The following is a 15,034-nucleotide window of genomic DNA, read 5'->3' on the forward strand; positions in this document are numbered from 1 at the left end:
CAAATTACGAGTATATTAAAAGTATTTAATTAATGTTCCTTAATGTAATACGAAAATATACACGATTGTGTTTGTAAACGTTTTCGAGTTCCTTTATGTGATTAAACTCTACGATTGCGAACCCTAACAATGCGCGCGTCCACACGTGCGATACGCACTTGACCAATTATTTATTCTATCAAGCAACAAGCAGGCATGCGGCCTACCTGATGGGAAGTGGTTACCGCTGCCCACGGACGCCTACAAAGTGGTCACTCTCGCGTTGCCGACTTTGTGACCTAGAGTTTTTTTGCCTCAATAATGTATCCTTACGAGCCGATAAAATTATTTTATATAAAAATAGCTGTGGACCGCGCCTTCACCCGCTCGTATTTCTTATCGTACCTGTCATTTTTTCGGAACGAAAGGTACCCTATGTCCTTCTCCTTACTTCAAAGTACATGTATGAAAAATTTTAAGATTAGTTAAGGAGATAAAATGTAAAAAGGTAATAAATAAACTAACTTTCGCATATACAATACCAGCTGCGCCTCGGGGCTTCGCTCCTGTGGGAATTTCGTGGTAAAAAGTATCCTATGTGTTATTCCAGGTTATATTCTACCCGTGTACCAAATTTCATATCAATCCGTCCAGGAGATTTTGCATGAAAGAGTAATAAACTTCCATACACATACGTCCTCACAAACTTTCGTATTTATAATATTAATACGATTTGTTAGGATGAACGAGAAAATTCTAGTTCCACACGGACGTGTCTAACCTTTTTTCCATGAATATTGCATACTTATGGTACACTAAACAGCATATCAAGTCACCCTGACCTCTATGCGGAGGTAATAAAGGTGAATTTTCAATGATAATTGAGTTGTGTTGTCGAGTGTACATTTTCAATTCACCTTTCGACACCAAGTTCAAGATGGCCGCAAAATTTCAAACGCCCACATAAACACCTTCATCTTTATTAAGGCGTTTCTTTAATAGAAGGGATGGAAGCTTGGGAAAATGTTATGTGAGGTCTAAGGTACAAGCTTAAGATAGAACTTTCTGTACAGAGGAGTTCCATGCCCATTCCATCCATGCATGATTACAACGTGGAGTAATTCAAAAGGGCGTGGATACAATCATTCATGTCCGCAACGCACGAGAGTGTAACACGTCTAGTATTGCAAGCGTCCATAGGCTGTGGTGACCCCTTACCATCAGTTAGGCCGCATGCCTGTGTGCCTGCTTATCAGTTAAATTAAAACAATAATTAATAGTTATACCCGTTTCTTTGCAATTTATTACTATTTGTATCTGGTCTTATAAGTGACTGGTAGAATGCCACATGCCATAAAACCCACAATTAATAAGCATTTTCCCGCGGCCGCGTCCGTTATTATTCCCGAAATTCCCACGGGAGCGAAGCCCTGGGGCGCAGCTAGTTAATAATATTAGTATGGAAGTTACATGTTTTAATGTAAGATAGAACACTATTTAATTACTTATTTACTTCATGCAATTGTGTTTAAACCAGTTTAAACATCCCATTCGGCATTCAAAAACATATCCCGCTGTTTCCTTCCACTTAGTCCTCATTAGAATATAGAGTGTGTGCCTACCTTGGAACGCAGTGTCAATTATTAAACAATGCAATCGCAAGACGGCACGAGTACAGCCCTGCGTTAATACTTGAATACCTCCCTCCGCCATGTGGGTCAGAGAGCATGGGAACTCATATTATATAGTCACGTCTCCAGTTCTGCACTGAATACTTTACAATTTTATGATTTACGATTCCCATGTTAAAGTTTGATAACGGCTTTGTTTATGCTGCTGACTGAAGCGGTGCTGGTGTAATGGTTCTTCCTGTGAAACGAAAGGTCTCAGGTTCGTAACCTACTCGTGCCGTATGAGTTTGTATACCAATCTGACTCAAATAGGTATAGTAGTTTTCATAGACCTCTTGTTTCCGGTGAAGGAAGACGTCGTGAGGAAACCTGCACACTGGTTGACAGTTTAGTTTCCCAGTTTGTATGCGACCACCCGCCACTAGATGGAAGTAAGTAGTCGTAAAAATCATGTCAGATGCCTTTAGGCGACTTGAATAAAAACTGACATCAGTGTTAGCAATAACACACTCGATATGATGATGATTTAACCGACTTCAAAAAGGAGAAGGTTTTCAATTCTTTGCTATCTTTTTTGGTTTTTGTTGTTTATTCGATTCGAAGCTGTGGTGGTCAAGTGGTTAAGATATTCTGCGTGATCGAAAGGTCCCAGGTTCGAATCCTACACATGCCACATGAGTGTGTATACTACTATGACTCATGTATTCAAAGACCTCCACAGACACTTACGCTGAAGGAAAACATCGTGAGGAAATCTTCACACTGGTTAACAGTTTAAGTTCGCTAGTGTGTATGCGATTACTTTCCACTTGACGCTAGTCTTAAAAGTCATTAACAATGTGAACTAACTTAATAACACTCCACATACCTACATGTAGCTATAAATATATCGGAGCTGATATAATTAGCATTTTGTAATTTCGCAACCACATTGATTCAATGGCGTAAATATTGTAGCAATATGATTTCAAACAGTATCGCGAATGGCCACGAATATTCGAATGACGGCAACGTTGGCCAAATTCCTTTTATGGAAGTCCATTCAGCACAGGTTTTGCATGACCGAGTAGAAAATATTCTCTTATTTTCATCTACAATCAAATAAATCTACACTGCAGCATTTATCTTTCGAAAAAGTAGGGTATTTCGAAAAAGTAGGGTATATCACCAAAATACATTATGATGGACTTCGAAAAAACTGCACATACGTGTGCCAGACAAGTTTTCGAAAATACTACGATAAAAGGATGTAACTTTCATCTTGGTCAAATAATTTATCGCAAAATACAAAAGAATGGTCTTCAAAAACTATATGGAAACAATGAATCATTTGCATTGGAAATTAAATGTTTGTATGCTTTGGCATTTTTGGAAGAGTCAGATATACCAATATACTTTGACGAATGGAAAATAACAAAAACATCACCAACAGGTAAATGATTGTATGCCTACATAGTTTAGTTTTGTCCGAGTTGGGAATGCCTTATTAAAGTCGGTTCTGGCACTCGCCGGCCGCTGCCGCGGCACGCTCGCTTCGCTCGCTCGGCTCGTGCGGGGGGTTCATGTCCACCTAACCACGCTCGTCGCTTCGCTCCTCGCTAACCTAAACGTTAAAAAGTTGTGCTGTAGGTAGGTATTTGACGTACGTATATGGTGTAATTTGATACGTATTTTTTCTTCCAGAACCAATAGCGACGTGGTTTGAACAATATTATGTGTGGGGTACTTCAACTTCTCCGCCACAATTTCCACCGGCAATATGGAGTACACACCAACTAACCCAAGAAGATATACCCAGGACACAAAATCACGCCGAAGCATGGCATAACCGATTCGCACATTTCGTGGGGAAACACCATCCCCAGTTTTATTATTTAGCAAGAAAGATTACCCAAGAGATAACACACCAAATCACAGAAATTGAAAAGAGGCAACTCGGAATAGCACCACCTAAAAAAAAAAAGAAATACAGCGATAAACTGAAGCGTATTGACATAATTATTAGTCAGAAAAATGATTATACAAGTAAAATTGATTTCCTAAAAGCCATAGCCAGTAATCTAAACCTCAAATGAATGGATATATTAATAAATATATATTGCATGATATATATTTAAATTTAATAATATGTAAAATATTAAATGATTGAAATAATAATATATCATGATAACTTTGAAACTGTGTTTTATTCAAATGACAATTATGACAATTAAATTATGACAAATAATGAATAGTCCTAAGAATAATATGAATAATGTGCATTAGTCTAAAACAAATTATTCCAACACAGAATATTCCAATAGAGTATTGTGCCTAAAAATTAGTAGGCGAAAATATTACTATGCGATAGAAGTACTATGCCAAAACATATTATGCGAAAACAATTATGCGAATCCATAATAGTCTAAAAAAAAATAGGCGAATGAAGAGGATCCCTTTCAGGATACTATGCCTACATTTTTGTTTCTTTTAATGTCAGGGTTCTAACTTATTAATACTTCGAAAATCATTACTAATTGCATACATAGATAACTTATAGGTTTAATTTAAAAAAGTCACCTTTTGCGCAGTCATTAAAAATTAAACACAATTTAGTTCCAAATGATTACTTTAATCAAAAAACACTACCTTATAATATTTTTCTCTTATCTAAACAATACATTTCTGGTATCACTATTTACATTCGAATGTTTTAGAAACATGCACTATAAAAAACTAAGCACTTTCGATTAGAAACAGACTAAAAACGAATGTCGAAAATGTTAAAAACGTGTTAATTTATGATTCTATTTGTGATTCTGTTACAGGATAGGTGCTGCATCGAGCAGAGGCAGAGGAAATGGGAACTGCAAAAATATCGGCCAAAATAGTGTTTCAATCGCAATAAAAAGTATACATATGTTAACATCTTTGAATAAACGGTTTATCTATGTAGATAAACACATATCTAAGAGCCCAGCCCGATTGCTCCGTATATTGCAGTGCCCTTGTTTGTTGTGCCTTGGTTTTGACATTGACGTGTGTCGATCTACATAAACCCGTAGATGGAGACTGGTCTAAGTTCATCTAGAATTTAGACTTTAACCTCGATAGAAATGAAAGATAATTTCGCTTGTTCTAGTCTGAGGGAAAGTGATATATTTTGACAAAACTAGTTTGCAGCACTCTATGTATTTCTCCGCTTTATACGAAGCATCAACCTTACTTAAAGCTACATTTAACCCGAACGTAATCAAACTAAATGCTTGTATTCAATTTGTGAAACATCTCCTCTCGACTACCGTGGCGCAGTCTACCCGAGACATCTCGCGGAATATTCTAGACAATTGCACCAACATATTAACGTCGTTGTTCCTACACAACCACAGATTCAATATATTTTCAGTCGGGGAACAGGTATTCGAAAAGTAATAATAGTAATAAGCTATTTTCAACTTCTCCGCCAACAAACGCCAATCGTTACCCTTAGAACTATGCGAGTCTAATAACTTATACAAAATCACTCTGTCCGATTTCGTTAACGCATTCGTTCTATAATTATTGTCGGTGCTAAAATTACTTCTATAAATACCCTCATTTTTGAAGACAAAGCTATATCGACTGCCATTTTTAGATAATGATGAATAATTTAAAGGATTTTCTAATATTGTGATAGTGCTACTGAAGCCGGAGTAGCTGAAGCGTTTGTTAAAATTTAAATTGGAATTCAAATCATTCGTTTTGAAGTTGAAATTGACTGAGTTCGATTGCTTTTGTTTTTGATACACGGTCATGTTCAATTCCAAGCAGTTTATAGAATCGGTTTGTTGGAGAACGAATATACAGTGCACGGATTTGGTACTCATGTTCCGGACCAGAGAATATGGTAGCTCTTGGTATTTCCCCCCGGACTGTATACGCCAGCCTTCCCCTACATCTCGAATATTTATGCACAAATCTGAACAATTCTCTTGGAAGTAAACTAATTTTGGTTCGCACAGCAAAGTCCCGCCTACCCTCCTTTCATTCTCCAAGCACTCGTGAAAAGCGTAAGGCGTATCATTAAACACATGTACTTTGAGACTAAAGTAATTATCATCCATTCTTCTCGATATAAACATGGCTATTTTCAATAACTTCCCGTCGAGACCGCTGAAACTTTGGCCAACTAAAACAAAGTCGCTTAGAAATTCGCTTACAAGGAATACTTTGGAGGGATCGACTTGGGCGAAGATTGGGGTCCCGGGTGTTTCTTGGCCGAGAGTTAGGACCTTTCTCCATTCCTTGGAGTTTATCTCCTCAGGTTTCTGCAGCACGGAGATCAGCCAGCTGGTGCTTTTTAGGGCTGCACAATGGGGGAAGGTCAAGATGACACCTTTGCAGAAATGAAAGTTCTTTGGGCCACAACGGATGACGGGGCTCAGCTGGGTTTCACCTGTCAACAAAGAATGCAAAATATTTGTATTTAAGTTTGTAAAAAAATCCAAACTCATATTTCAACATTTCGGCAGAATTACCATTTATTAAGTAGGTATTATTAAGTAATATCTATTATAATTAACTAGCTTTTCCCACGGAAGCAGTTGTTTTTCCGAAATTAAAGGTCTTTCTCTATATATTACAATCTTCTAGAAGATTGAGTAGGTAGTAAGTACTTACTTTCACATTTATTAGTTAGCTATAGTTTTATGTTCGTGTTCTTAAGGTATAAGTAGGCTATTAAAATATTCCAGAAATAAACGTTTATATTTTAGCAAATGCAAGAACCGCATTTATATTTAAGTCGCCGGCGACACAATGGCCGCGTTAAACCTATTTTAGTTGGCCTGGCTTACTTTACCGTCCTGGTTCAGACAACTTTAAATAAGGCAACCCTCTCTTGTTGTATACTAAAATATGTGTCAGTTCTTGAAGCAAAGGCAATTTCAATATTGTTAGAACGTGTTTTTTTAAATTTCATAGATACATAACACTTATGTATCTATGAAATTCGCTCTCTATAAATATTCGCTGAAATAGGTAGAAAAAGTACGCCATCGGTCTTTTACTAGTTATGAGCAAAGCATATGACAAAGTTAGCCATAATATCCTATTATCTAAATTATACGAGTCAGGTGTCAGAGGGCCCGCTTATAGTTGGTTTAAATCGTATTTAGAGAACCGATGTCAATACGCGGAAATTAAAATACCGACTTTGCTACAGGGAAAATAGAATACATCCGATCAGGAAGAGAAGTAGTTACCAGCTCTATCCCGCTGGGTAGTGTGCTCGGCTGCTTGTTGTTTCTAATCTTTATAAACGACCTCCCTAATAACATTAAAAACTATTGTATTATTTTTGCAGACGAAATCTCTGTCTTGCTATCTTGCTCGAATACGGCAGAACTAGAAAATAATTTGAATACAACTCTAACTGACATTATAAATTGGCTAAATAATCATAATCTTGTAGTAAATTTAATACAATTCAAACCTTCACAAAAAATCGCGTTAAAAATGACATATGAGTTCAATAATTCAAAATTAAAATTTGTTGACTATTTGTTGGTTACGTTATTAGGAATAGATTTGGACACTAATATGACTTGGAAACACCATATAAGAACATTAAAAAAATAAGTTATTATCTTTTATATATGCATTAAACCATTTAAAAAGTGTGACCGACTTTAAGACTGACCGCTTGCAGCATACTATGCATACGCGCAATCAAGATTGTCATATGGGATAGTCCTGTGGGGAAACTGCTGTGACATAAATGACATATTTGTTTTGCAAAAAAATGTGTCCGTATTCTTACAAATATAGACGAAATGACATCTTGAATGTGAATCTTATGGATCAGAGGTAACAATTAGACTTGTACAAATTACCGAACCGATTTCAAAAATCATCATTAGAAAGGTACGTTGTCCAAGATTGCTATAAGCTATATTTTATCTGAAAATTCCCACGGGAGCGAAGCCCCGGGCAACATCTAGTAATAAATAAAATAGATTTGTCAAAAAACGAAAACAAGTATTTTATATAAATGTCTCCCAAGCATTTATTCATTGCAAAAAATCATGTTCGTGTAGTAAACCAGGAATGCATATAATAAATGCATTATCATGGAAACAGAAGCGACGTGAAAATTTTCAACTCTGTAGGACACGCAAAAGTAGGTGAAATACAACACAACTTAACTGATGACAAACAAACATCGGGACAGGTTAAATTAATGAAGACCTTGTATAAATAACATTGTTAGCAGTCCCACCTTCTTGCAGAATCGGCCTGTTCCAATCTTCATCGGTGACCTCGAGCGTGAACAGTTCTTCCTTATCGACAACTCCGTCAGGAACGAACAGACTGACACCGCACTTGTCCAGAGTCAGCCAGCCTCCATCACTTGACACTATCTTGGAAGTTGCCGTCTCCAATTGAGGGTTCAGGTAGTTGGAGTCCACGGACGCGTTGTTGCGGAGAGATGGGGACAATTCAACACTTTCATTACCGTAGGATGATCCCGCTGGAAAAAAACGTTGTCTTAAGGATGACTTCTGTACATCGCGGCCGATCGCAGCCACGCACGGTCTTAGACTGTGTGCCTTAGCGTGTCGCCTTTTACGACCACGGGAGGATATTGGGTGGTCATATACTGGTTATATGGTTGTGGAACCACATGTCATCTAGGTAAACCGAGTATTCATTATCATTATAGATTTAATTAGCATGTAAAAGCAGTACATGTAACAATAAACTCACAGCTCAAAAAGCAGCTGGAGTCAGATTGGTCAGACTCCAAATCTTTACAAGCGTAATTCTTGTTTTCGACATGGTTCCTCACCTCTTGGTCTATAGGCGTCATGTAACTGCAAAGATACACATTATTATAACAATGTTATGTTTTATAATTTAGTATCGTTTTCTTCTTTGATAATATAAATAATAAAATAATATACCTATTACTGTATATATAAATAGGCCGGCTGTTCAAAATCCAAACTTAGCACTTAATTTTTCTTTAATATTTATTATTTTTTTACTAATTCCTGTTAAGTAAAAAAAAAAGAAAAAACTACACAAATATAAACAATAACCTCTGGTTTTGATTTCGGACAGCCGAGGCTAAAATGAAATAACAAAAACACCTGTTTGCTAATTGCGGGACTTCATAAAGATGCTCATTGCGTGCTTTAGTAGTGGAGTTAGTGTGTCTGTGTGTTCTTCTAGAATCAATTGTTTGGAATTCTTCGTGAATGGTCAAGTCCGGCTGGTTGGTCAGCGTTCTTCTTATCACATTGTTAAAATAATTTGTACCTGTGTAAAAATAGATTTTGTTGTTCATATTCTTCTTTATTTAAAATTTTATTAATCTTAATAAATTAATGAAACATATTTAGAACAGGTTATGAACATATTTTTCGTATATTACCTGAAGGCGGTTTAACATACGGTGAATTTTCAGTCATCTTAAATTTCATGTATTTTATTCCCAATATAACAACAACAACTAATATAAGAAATGTAATTGACAATGCCATAAGTAAAGGCCAATATGACGACCCTGAAAAAAAAAAAGTTCTAGTTATAATAGTTCTACTCATATTTATTAACAAACATTATCCGGCTATTTTCAAAGTGAACAGCGAAACTTATAACTTCATTATACTTAGCAATAGTTAGGTTGAGAGTTTTGTCATTATCATTACATCATCAGCCATATCATCCCCATAGCTGGGCACTGTTCTTTCCGACGGATAAAGTTGGTCCGTGCCTTGGTTCACCACGGTGGCCTTACGAGTATTTGGACTGGTAGCTGTTTTAACGACTGCAATTAATGCCGGCAACCAACGGCTAAACAAGGTCGTGCAACTCTTAGACAGTTCGAATGCTGCCCTGCTGTCATTGCGGCACACCAGGAGTGCCACATCACAGACTATGATGTAGACTGTGCACTAAGACGATAATCGATCTCTCTCTCTCTCATCTCTCGTCCGCTTTCCTACTTTTTCACCTCCATTTTGCACGGTCACCACAAGTTGAATATGTTACTTGCTGTGAACCATGTACTTCTTTAAGATTGATTTTTTCGTTATAGTATCACTTACCATCATGAATGAGAGCCGATTTCGATGTCCTGACACATAAAGGGCACTGAGACACCTGTTGGTCTACACCCGTGCAGGGTTTTCCAGAACTGTTGAGACAGCGGCGCGTTTTTTTTCGAAGGCAGTCCGAATCACAGGGCGACCACTCGGACCATTGTGACCAGCGGTCTAGAAAAATATTTTTTTACATATAAACCGCTTTGCTAATGGATCTTCACAGGAGTATGATATGAAATAAAAATATTTACCTAGTGATGCACTTGAAGATTCATCCGCTAATCCATCTATTCCATCAACATACACATCTGTAACAAGATAAGACTCTAAAATTATACTAGTGTAAGAGGGGCCGGCAGAAGTTCTCCTTCTGCCGGCCCTTCTTATACTAGCCAGGCGAGCGAACAACTGAGCAAAGCTATGTAATACAATTCACACCAAAAACGTTCCTTCCCATCCTTTCTATTCCTTTTGATCTTGAGTCGTCCTAACCTCGGTTTGAGCTTTCTTTAGGTCACCGACTTTGATAAGAGTTTAGCTCATGAATATTATTATTTAAGTATTCTTATTATGGATACTCCATTTGGCGAACATCGTGACGTCTTAAAGGTCCCTCAGCGTGCAGGTGGTAGAACACGCAGAGCAAGACATTGTGTATACCACAGTTTGGGTGGAGGTACTACACAGACAAGCAGTTTCCAAGCTATATCTCTACTAGGAGACACATATTTTCATTGCTTCGGCTGACTTGTGCCCAGAGATTTAACTAAATATTGACGTAACGTACCTAAGTCACAATCCAAGCAGTCCTGCGTCTTTTGCTCCTCTGGGCCTAAACAGGGAATACCACCATGAAGGGGGGGTGGGGCTGTACAAGATCTCTCCCTACGCCTTCCTGATCTTTGACCCTGTTCACAGAAGCAGTCACTCCAAGCAGACCATGTTGTCCAGCCACCGTTAACTAAAATATACGAATTGTTATTTCTTTATCACTTACTAGCTGTCAAAAGAAAGTCAGTCATATCAATAAGTCACTCAGGAATATCGTCGTTTCCTATTGGTGAAAGAGTTTTGGATATAGGTTGAAAGTTAGTGTAGATAGTTTGGAACTTAGGATAAAATTACTTCAGAGTTCGTACCAACAAGTTTTTTTTAGGTATTTCTATATTTAAAACATACATGTACTTACCGACAACTTTTAACTGAGCAGGATCAGATAGTCGTTTTCCTGCTAAATTTTCTGCCACACAAGTATAGTTTGCCATGTCCTAAAATTGAAAAATTAAATAATTTTACTTAATTTTATTAGAGGTGTAGTAGATTTCTTACTTAAATTTCTTAATAATAAAAACTTACCAACAGCGACACTTTATTGATGTGAAAATCGCCATCTTTAGTAACCTGAACATTATCATCAGCCAATAGGGGTGCTCCATTTTTCAGCCAATAAACTTGTGCGTACGGCGCCGCCGGAGGGGGCTCACATCTGAACGTCGCAGGAGTATACTGTTTGACTAGCTGAGTCTCGGGAGTCACGGAGAATTGTTTCTTTATAACTAAAAGAAACGTCACTCTATATTAATGAACTAGCTTATGCCCGGGTTTTCGTCTAATTTTATTTCGTGCTCATAATTTATTAATGGCAATATCTCGGGTTTAAGCATATACCAAACCACATGTGAACGTCGGCAACATCAAGTTGGCCTTTTTACATCGCAGTCCAAAAAGCCAATTAAGTGAGCCAAACCAGGTTACCAGCCAGTTAACCAGACTATTCTGAATACACGTAAAATACTTCCCTGGCGCACGTGTTCAACTATAATAAAAGTCACCTGTTTAATTTTTTTTCAGAATTATTCGGGTTTGGCTACCTACCTACCTGCCTAAGGATGAATGGCGAAACTAAAATAAATAGGTAACTTGTAATGCCAGCTCTTTTGCGGACAAGTTCGCCGTACTTAAACTTTGACGGTTCGGTATACATTTTTGGTAATTGAGTAATTGCGATAAATAAAAGCACCCATACAAAATACGCAATGTTCGTGCATTCGCGTCGGCATTTGTCGGAGTTCGAAGATAGCGTGGAGCTGGCATAAAACTTTTTTGCGGGGGCCTCAGATGTGAGGTAGTAGCCGACGTCGCCGACACCTAACGCGGTAATTGCTAACCAAATAATTGCAGTAGACTAGAATGATGATATAGAGTATATCGATTCATAGAAATCTATTGCAAAAACAGAGTAATATTTTTTTGTTATCTAAAAATTTACCGATTCGCCACAGAAAATCGAAAATTTGTATTTTTATTTCACTTTAATTATTTTTGAAGTTTTTATATTGTGTTCTGAGCAAACTACACGGTAAGAGTACTGGGAATAGCGGAAAATAGGATTTTGTTTAAAATATCACTCTGTACATTACTTAACGTACTTAAGAACTTACAGGCAAGTTCGATAGTTGCAGGCTGGCTTCTGATATATCCACCACTGGTCCAAGCATAACAAGTGCATTGAAATTTCTCATCTCCAAAGTACTCATCAAAACTTTCTCTGGTGACCTTGTGTTCGCCTTCTATTATTCTGACTCCCGTTTGGGGGTCCACAAACTCAAAAGTTTCCGCTTGAATTTTTATGCCATTGCATTTAAAGTACACCTAAAATTTAAATAGATATATCATATCAATGCTACACTATAAGAAATTAAACGTATAAAAATAAATATTTATTATATTAATGGCCTCTAAATTATTATTATAAATAAGTCAAAATTTGTTGTTTTCTATAAATAATGCCCACATTACAGTACAGAATATTGGGCAAGTGGGTAAAGCGACGAACAAAAGAATTTTTTTAAATTCAATTTTAACAACCTAGTCAAGTATTTTCAACATTCAGAATTAATTATTATTCAAAACTATAACTTGAAAAGCTGTTTATATGTTAGTTAATAAGTTTCTACAGGCAAGTACCAACCGAAGCACGGCGTACGTTGCTTTTTATCAAGCAATTTTTGAATACTTACGTTTAAAGCATTCGCAGCTCGACATTTCAAAGTTGCTGGTTTATTTTTAACAACATAAGTATTCTCTGGCTCGAATAGAAACACAGGCAGATTGTCTTTTGTCGTGTGCAATGGTATCTTATCGTCTAAACTTAATACATCTTTGATATTACTTCTGGGAGTTACTTCTGGGGAATCTTTGTAATTAATATCTTTGACGTCATAATAATCTAAGTATGTACCGTCTTCATCGTCTTCTTCTGGTTCTTCATTAGTATTGTATACGGCAGGTAAGAAATAATCGTTAGTTGGATTTTTATGATTTTCTAAGAGAAAATCTAAGTGTCTATGGTCATAATCTTTTTCTTCTACATTACTTGTACTGTCATCTGATCGAGTTTGTTGATGAGTACCTAAAATATATTAAAAGATTCATAAAAAAAAATAAGTTTGTTTTTGATATGTGATTAAAAACATTTTTAGGAACAAATGCCCTATAGGTACGCACGTGAACAACAGTTTTCTAGTATTTTTGAAAATAATGAGATGAAAAAATTCTGGAATCGTTTTCTTGTAGTTTAGTTTTTTTGTTTTAAAGTAGGTACCTATGTTAAATTTTACCTGGTTTAGATTTCAGATTTAGGGCCAGTATTAAACTAGCTCAGCTACTTGTTAAATTTAGCTAATTTAGCCTATGTCACTCTCCAACTATCTCCACTCCAAAAATCCACAATTGTTATTGATTTTTAAATCAAGCAAAATTACTTTGTCATGGTAGGTACTTCATAAAATAAACTTTATGATTTTTTAATATTCAACAACTAAATACATAATTAAAATTTACATATATTTTTAAACGACTTCCAAAAAAGTTCGAGTGCAATATTTATTATTACCTACATATTCAGCGATCTACGTCATTTATGGACGAATTTTCATTTTCATTTTTTATTTTGTTGTGTTTGTGAAAGAGTAGTTTTAACAGGTTTGTAAAGTATTGTTTTTGGGACAAAGGGCGTAAACACTCTTAACTGTCATGGCAGTCGGGTAATTTTTTTCGAAAAATGTTTTTAACTTCAAATAAACACACGTTTTTTTTTAAAGGTAGTATATAATAGTATAATATTTTAATTATCAAAAAAATAGTTATATCCAGCAAACTATTGGAGGAATCTTCTCTATACATGTCACCATTGTCACATCCTTACAATCAATTTAAACTAAATATATTCAAAAATCTCACCTTTTCCCGCGTTCTGTCCTCTCACCTGAATCACCAACTGTATCTGGACTAACAAGACGCAAGTCCAAAACTTCACTTCCATTTATACACAAAAAGTTTTCCAAAAAAATTAATAAACATGCCAGGGAGGCATCTTCATCCATAACTGTTTCACATACACATTAATTTTATCTTTGTCAGCGTTGATTTGTAACATCCACAAGCATTAATAATTTCCGATCGTATGATGACTAGTGTCTTTTTTTTGACAATATTTATTATTTTCCCGTAAAAGTTTTCGTGGTTCTCGCAAGACTGAAAAAGGTGTTACCCTCACAGCGATTGGGGTTGTACTGAGGAATAGGGGATGAATGAAAACATTTTCTGTACAGGGGCTAGTACTGCGCATGTTCAAAAGTGTAACTTGTTAATTTGTCTGTAATAAAACTTTTCCATATTGTAGTAGAAATGTAAGACGCAAAATTAAAATAATATATTTTTTATTTCGTTATAATAGCTATTTAATTTTGCTAATATCATAATTTCATTATTTATTGTTATTTATTAAACACACTAATCTATCTTCAATAGAGTGAAGCTATAGGTTGAATGACATTTGTTTAAATAGGACAAAGACAATAAATGTGTTTTTTATTGCTCATTCAGTATGACATTATTAGATGTTATTTGTTTATTTCAAAGATTAGCGCGTTCAAACAAACAAACTATATATTGTATTGACTGTTGTCCGCGGATTAACTCGCATGATTTTCAGTGTTGTACAAAGTTCTTTCTATTATTGAATTTTAATTTTCTATACCCGAAAAAAAAAACAGAAGGAGAAATAGAAGTTTTTTTACTTTCAAAAAGGAATAATATTAAAAAGTTACATCACGACAATATTCATGTTCTTTCACTGAATCGAGTCAAATATTGAGTTGAGATAAAATACAACAAGCATTGATTACCTCGAAACCTGCAAGACCTATCACAAAGAATATTAGGGTCAGGATCGTGAGCGATCGCACGATTGTATGACAATTCACCACCCCAATTTACATTTCGTCTATTATATATGAAATTGTATTATCGATAAGGTCTTTTATAATTTTATGCCATTATAACTATAAAATA

At 35.9% G+C, this 15,034-nt stretch overlaps 1 protein-coding gene and 1 long non-coding RNA gene across 4 annotated transcripts; one reads left to right on the plus strand and one right to left on the minus strand.

Moving 5' to 3' along the window:
* The first annotated feature begins 2,783 nt into the window (after positions 1–2,783).
* On the plus strand, positions 2,784–3,782 carry LOC128671085 (uncharacterized). Its single transcript, XR_010369928.1, has 2 exons — positions 2,784–3,042; positions 3,294–3,782. It is a non-coding gene; the product is annotated as an uncharacterized LOC128671085 (long non-coding RNA).
* Positions 3,783–4,482: 700 nt separating this feature from the next.
* Positions 4,483–14,988, minus strand: LOC128671075 (netrin receptor UNC5B-like). Of its 3 annotated transcripts, none has more exons than XM_053747219.1 (14): positions 14,869–14,988; positions 13,922–14,215; positions 12,700–13,091; positions 12,121–12,331; positions 11,036–11,235; positions 10,869–10,947; positions 10,467–10,640; positions 9,931–9,987; positions 9,683–9,850; positions 9,007–9,138; positions 8,723–8,891; positions 8,337–8,443; positions 7,849–8,100; positions 4,483–6,024 (listed from the first exon to the last, which is right to left on the minus strand). In XM_053747219.1, exons 2-14 carry the CDS (start codon positions 14,001–14,003, stop codon positions 4,862–4,864), a joined length of 3,186 nt encoding a protein of 1,061 aa, XP_053603194.1. In that variant the 5' UTR covers positions 14,004–14,215; positions 14,869–14,988; the 3' UTR covers positions 4,483–4,861. The 3 variants fall into 3 exon arrangements, with proteins under 3 accessions (XP_053603194.1, XP_053603193.1, XP_053603192.1); XM_053747218.1 differs by having other exon boundaries at positions 13,922–14,253; XM_053747217.1 differs by having other exon boundaries at positions 13,922–14,336.
* Positions 14,989–15,034: the final 46 nt, after the last annotated feature.

This window comes from Plodia interpunctella, chromosome 6, assembly GCF_027563975.2.
Source record: "Plodia interpunctella isolate USDA-ARS_2022_Savannah chromosome 6, ilPloInte3.2, whole genome shotgun sequence".
In the NCBI taxonomy this organism is placed as follows: domain Eukaryota; kingdom Metazoa; phylum Arthropoda; class Insecta; order Lepidoptera; family Pyralidae; genus Plodia; species Plodia interpunctella.

What these genes read in the sequence shown, in the direction of transcription:
- LOC128671075 (XM_053747219.1), bottom strand. Translation starts at nt 14,003, where the DNA reads ATGGAAGTGAAGTTTTGGACTTGCGTCTTGTTAGTCCAGATACAGTTG. An exon ending in TGCTCAGTTAAAAGTTGTCG is followed by an intron (nt 10,641 to 10,868) that starts GTAAGTACATGT and finishes CGTATATTTTAG; the next exon opens with TTAACGGTGGCTGGACAACA. An exon ending in CAGGCCGATTCTGCAAGAAG is followed by an intron (nt 6,025 to 7,848) that starts GTGGGACTGCTA and finishes CTTTGTTGACAG; the next exon opens with GTGAAACCCAGCTGAGCCCC.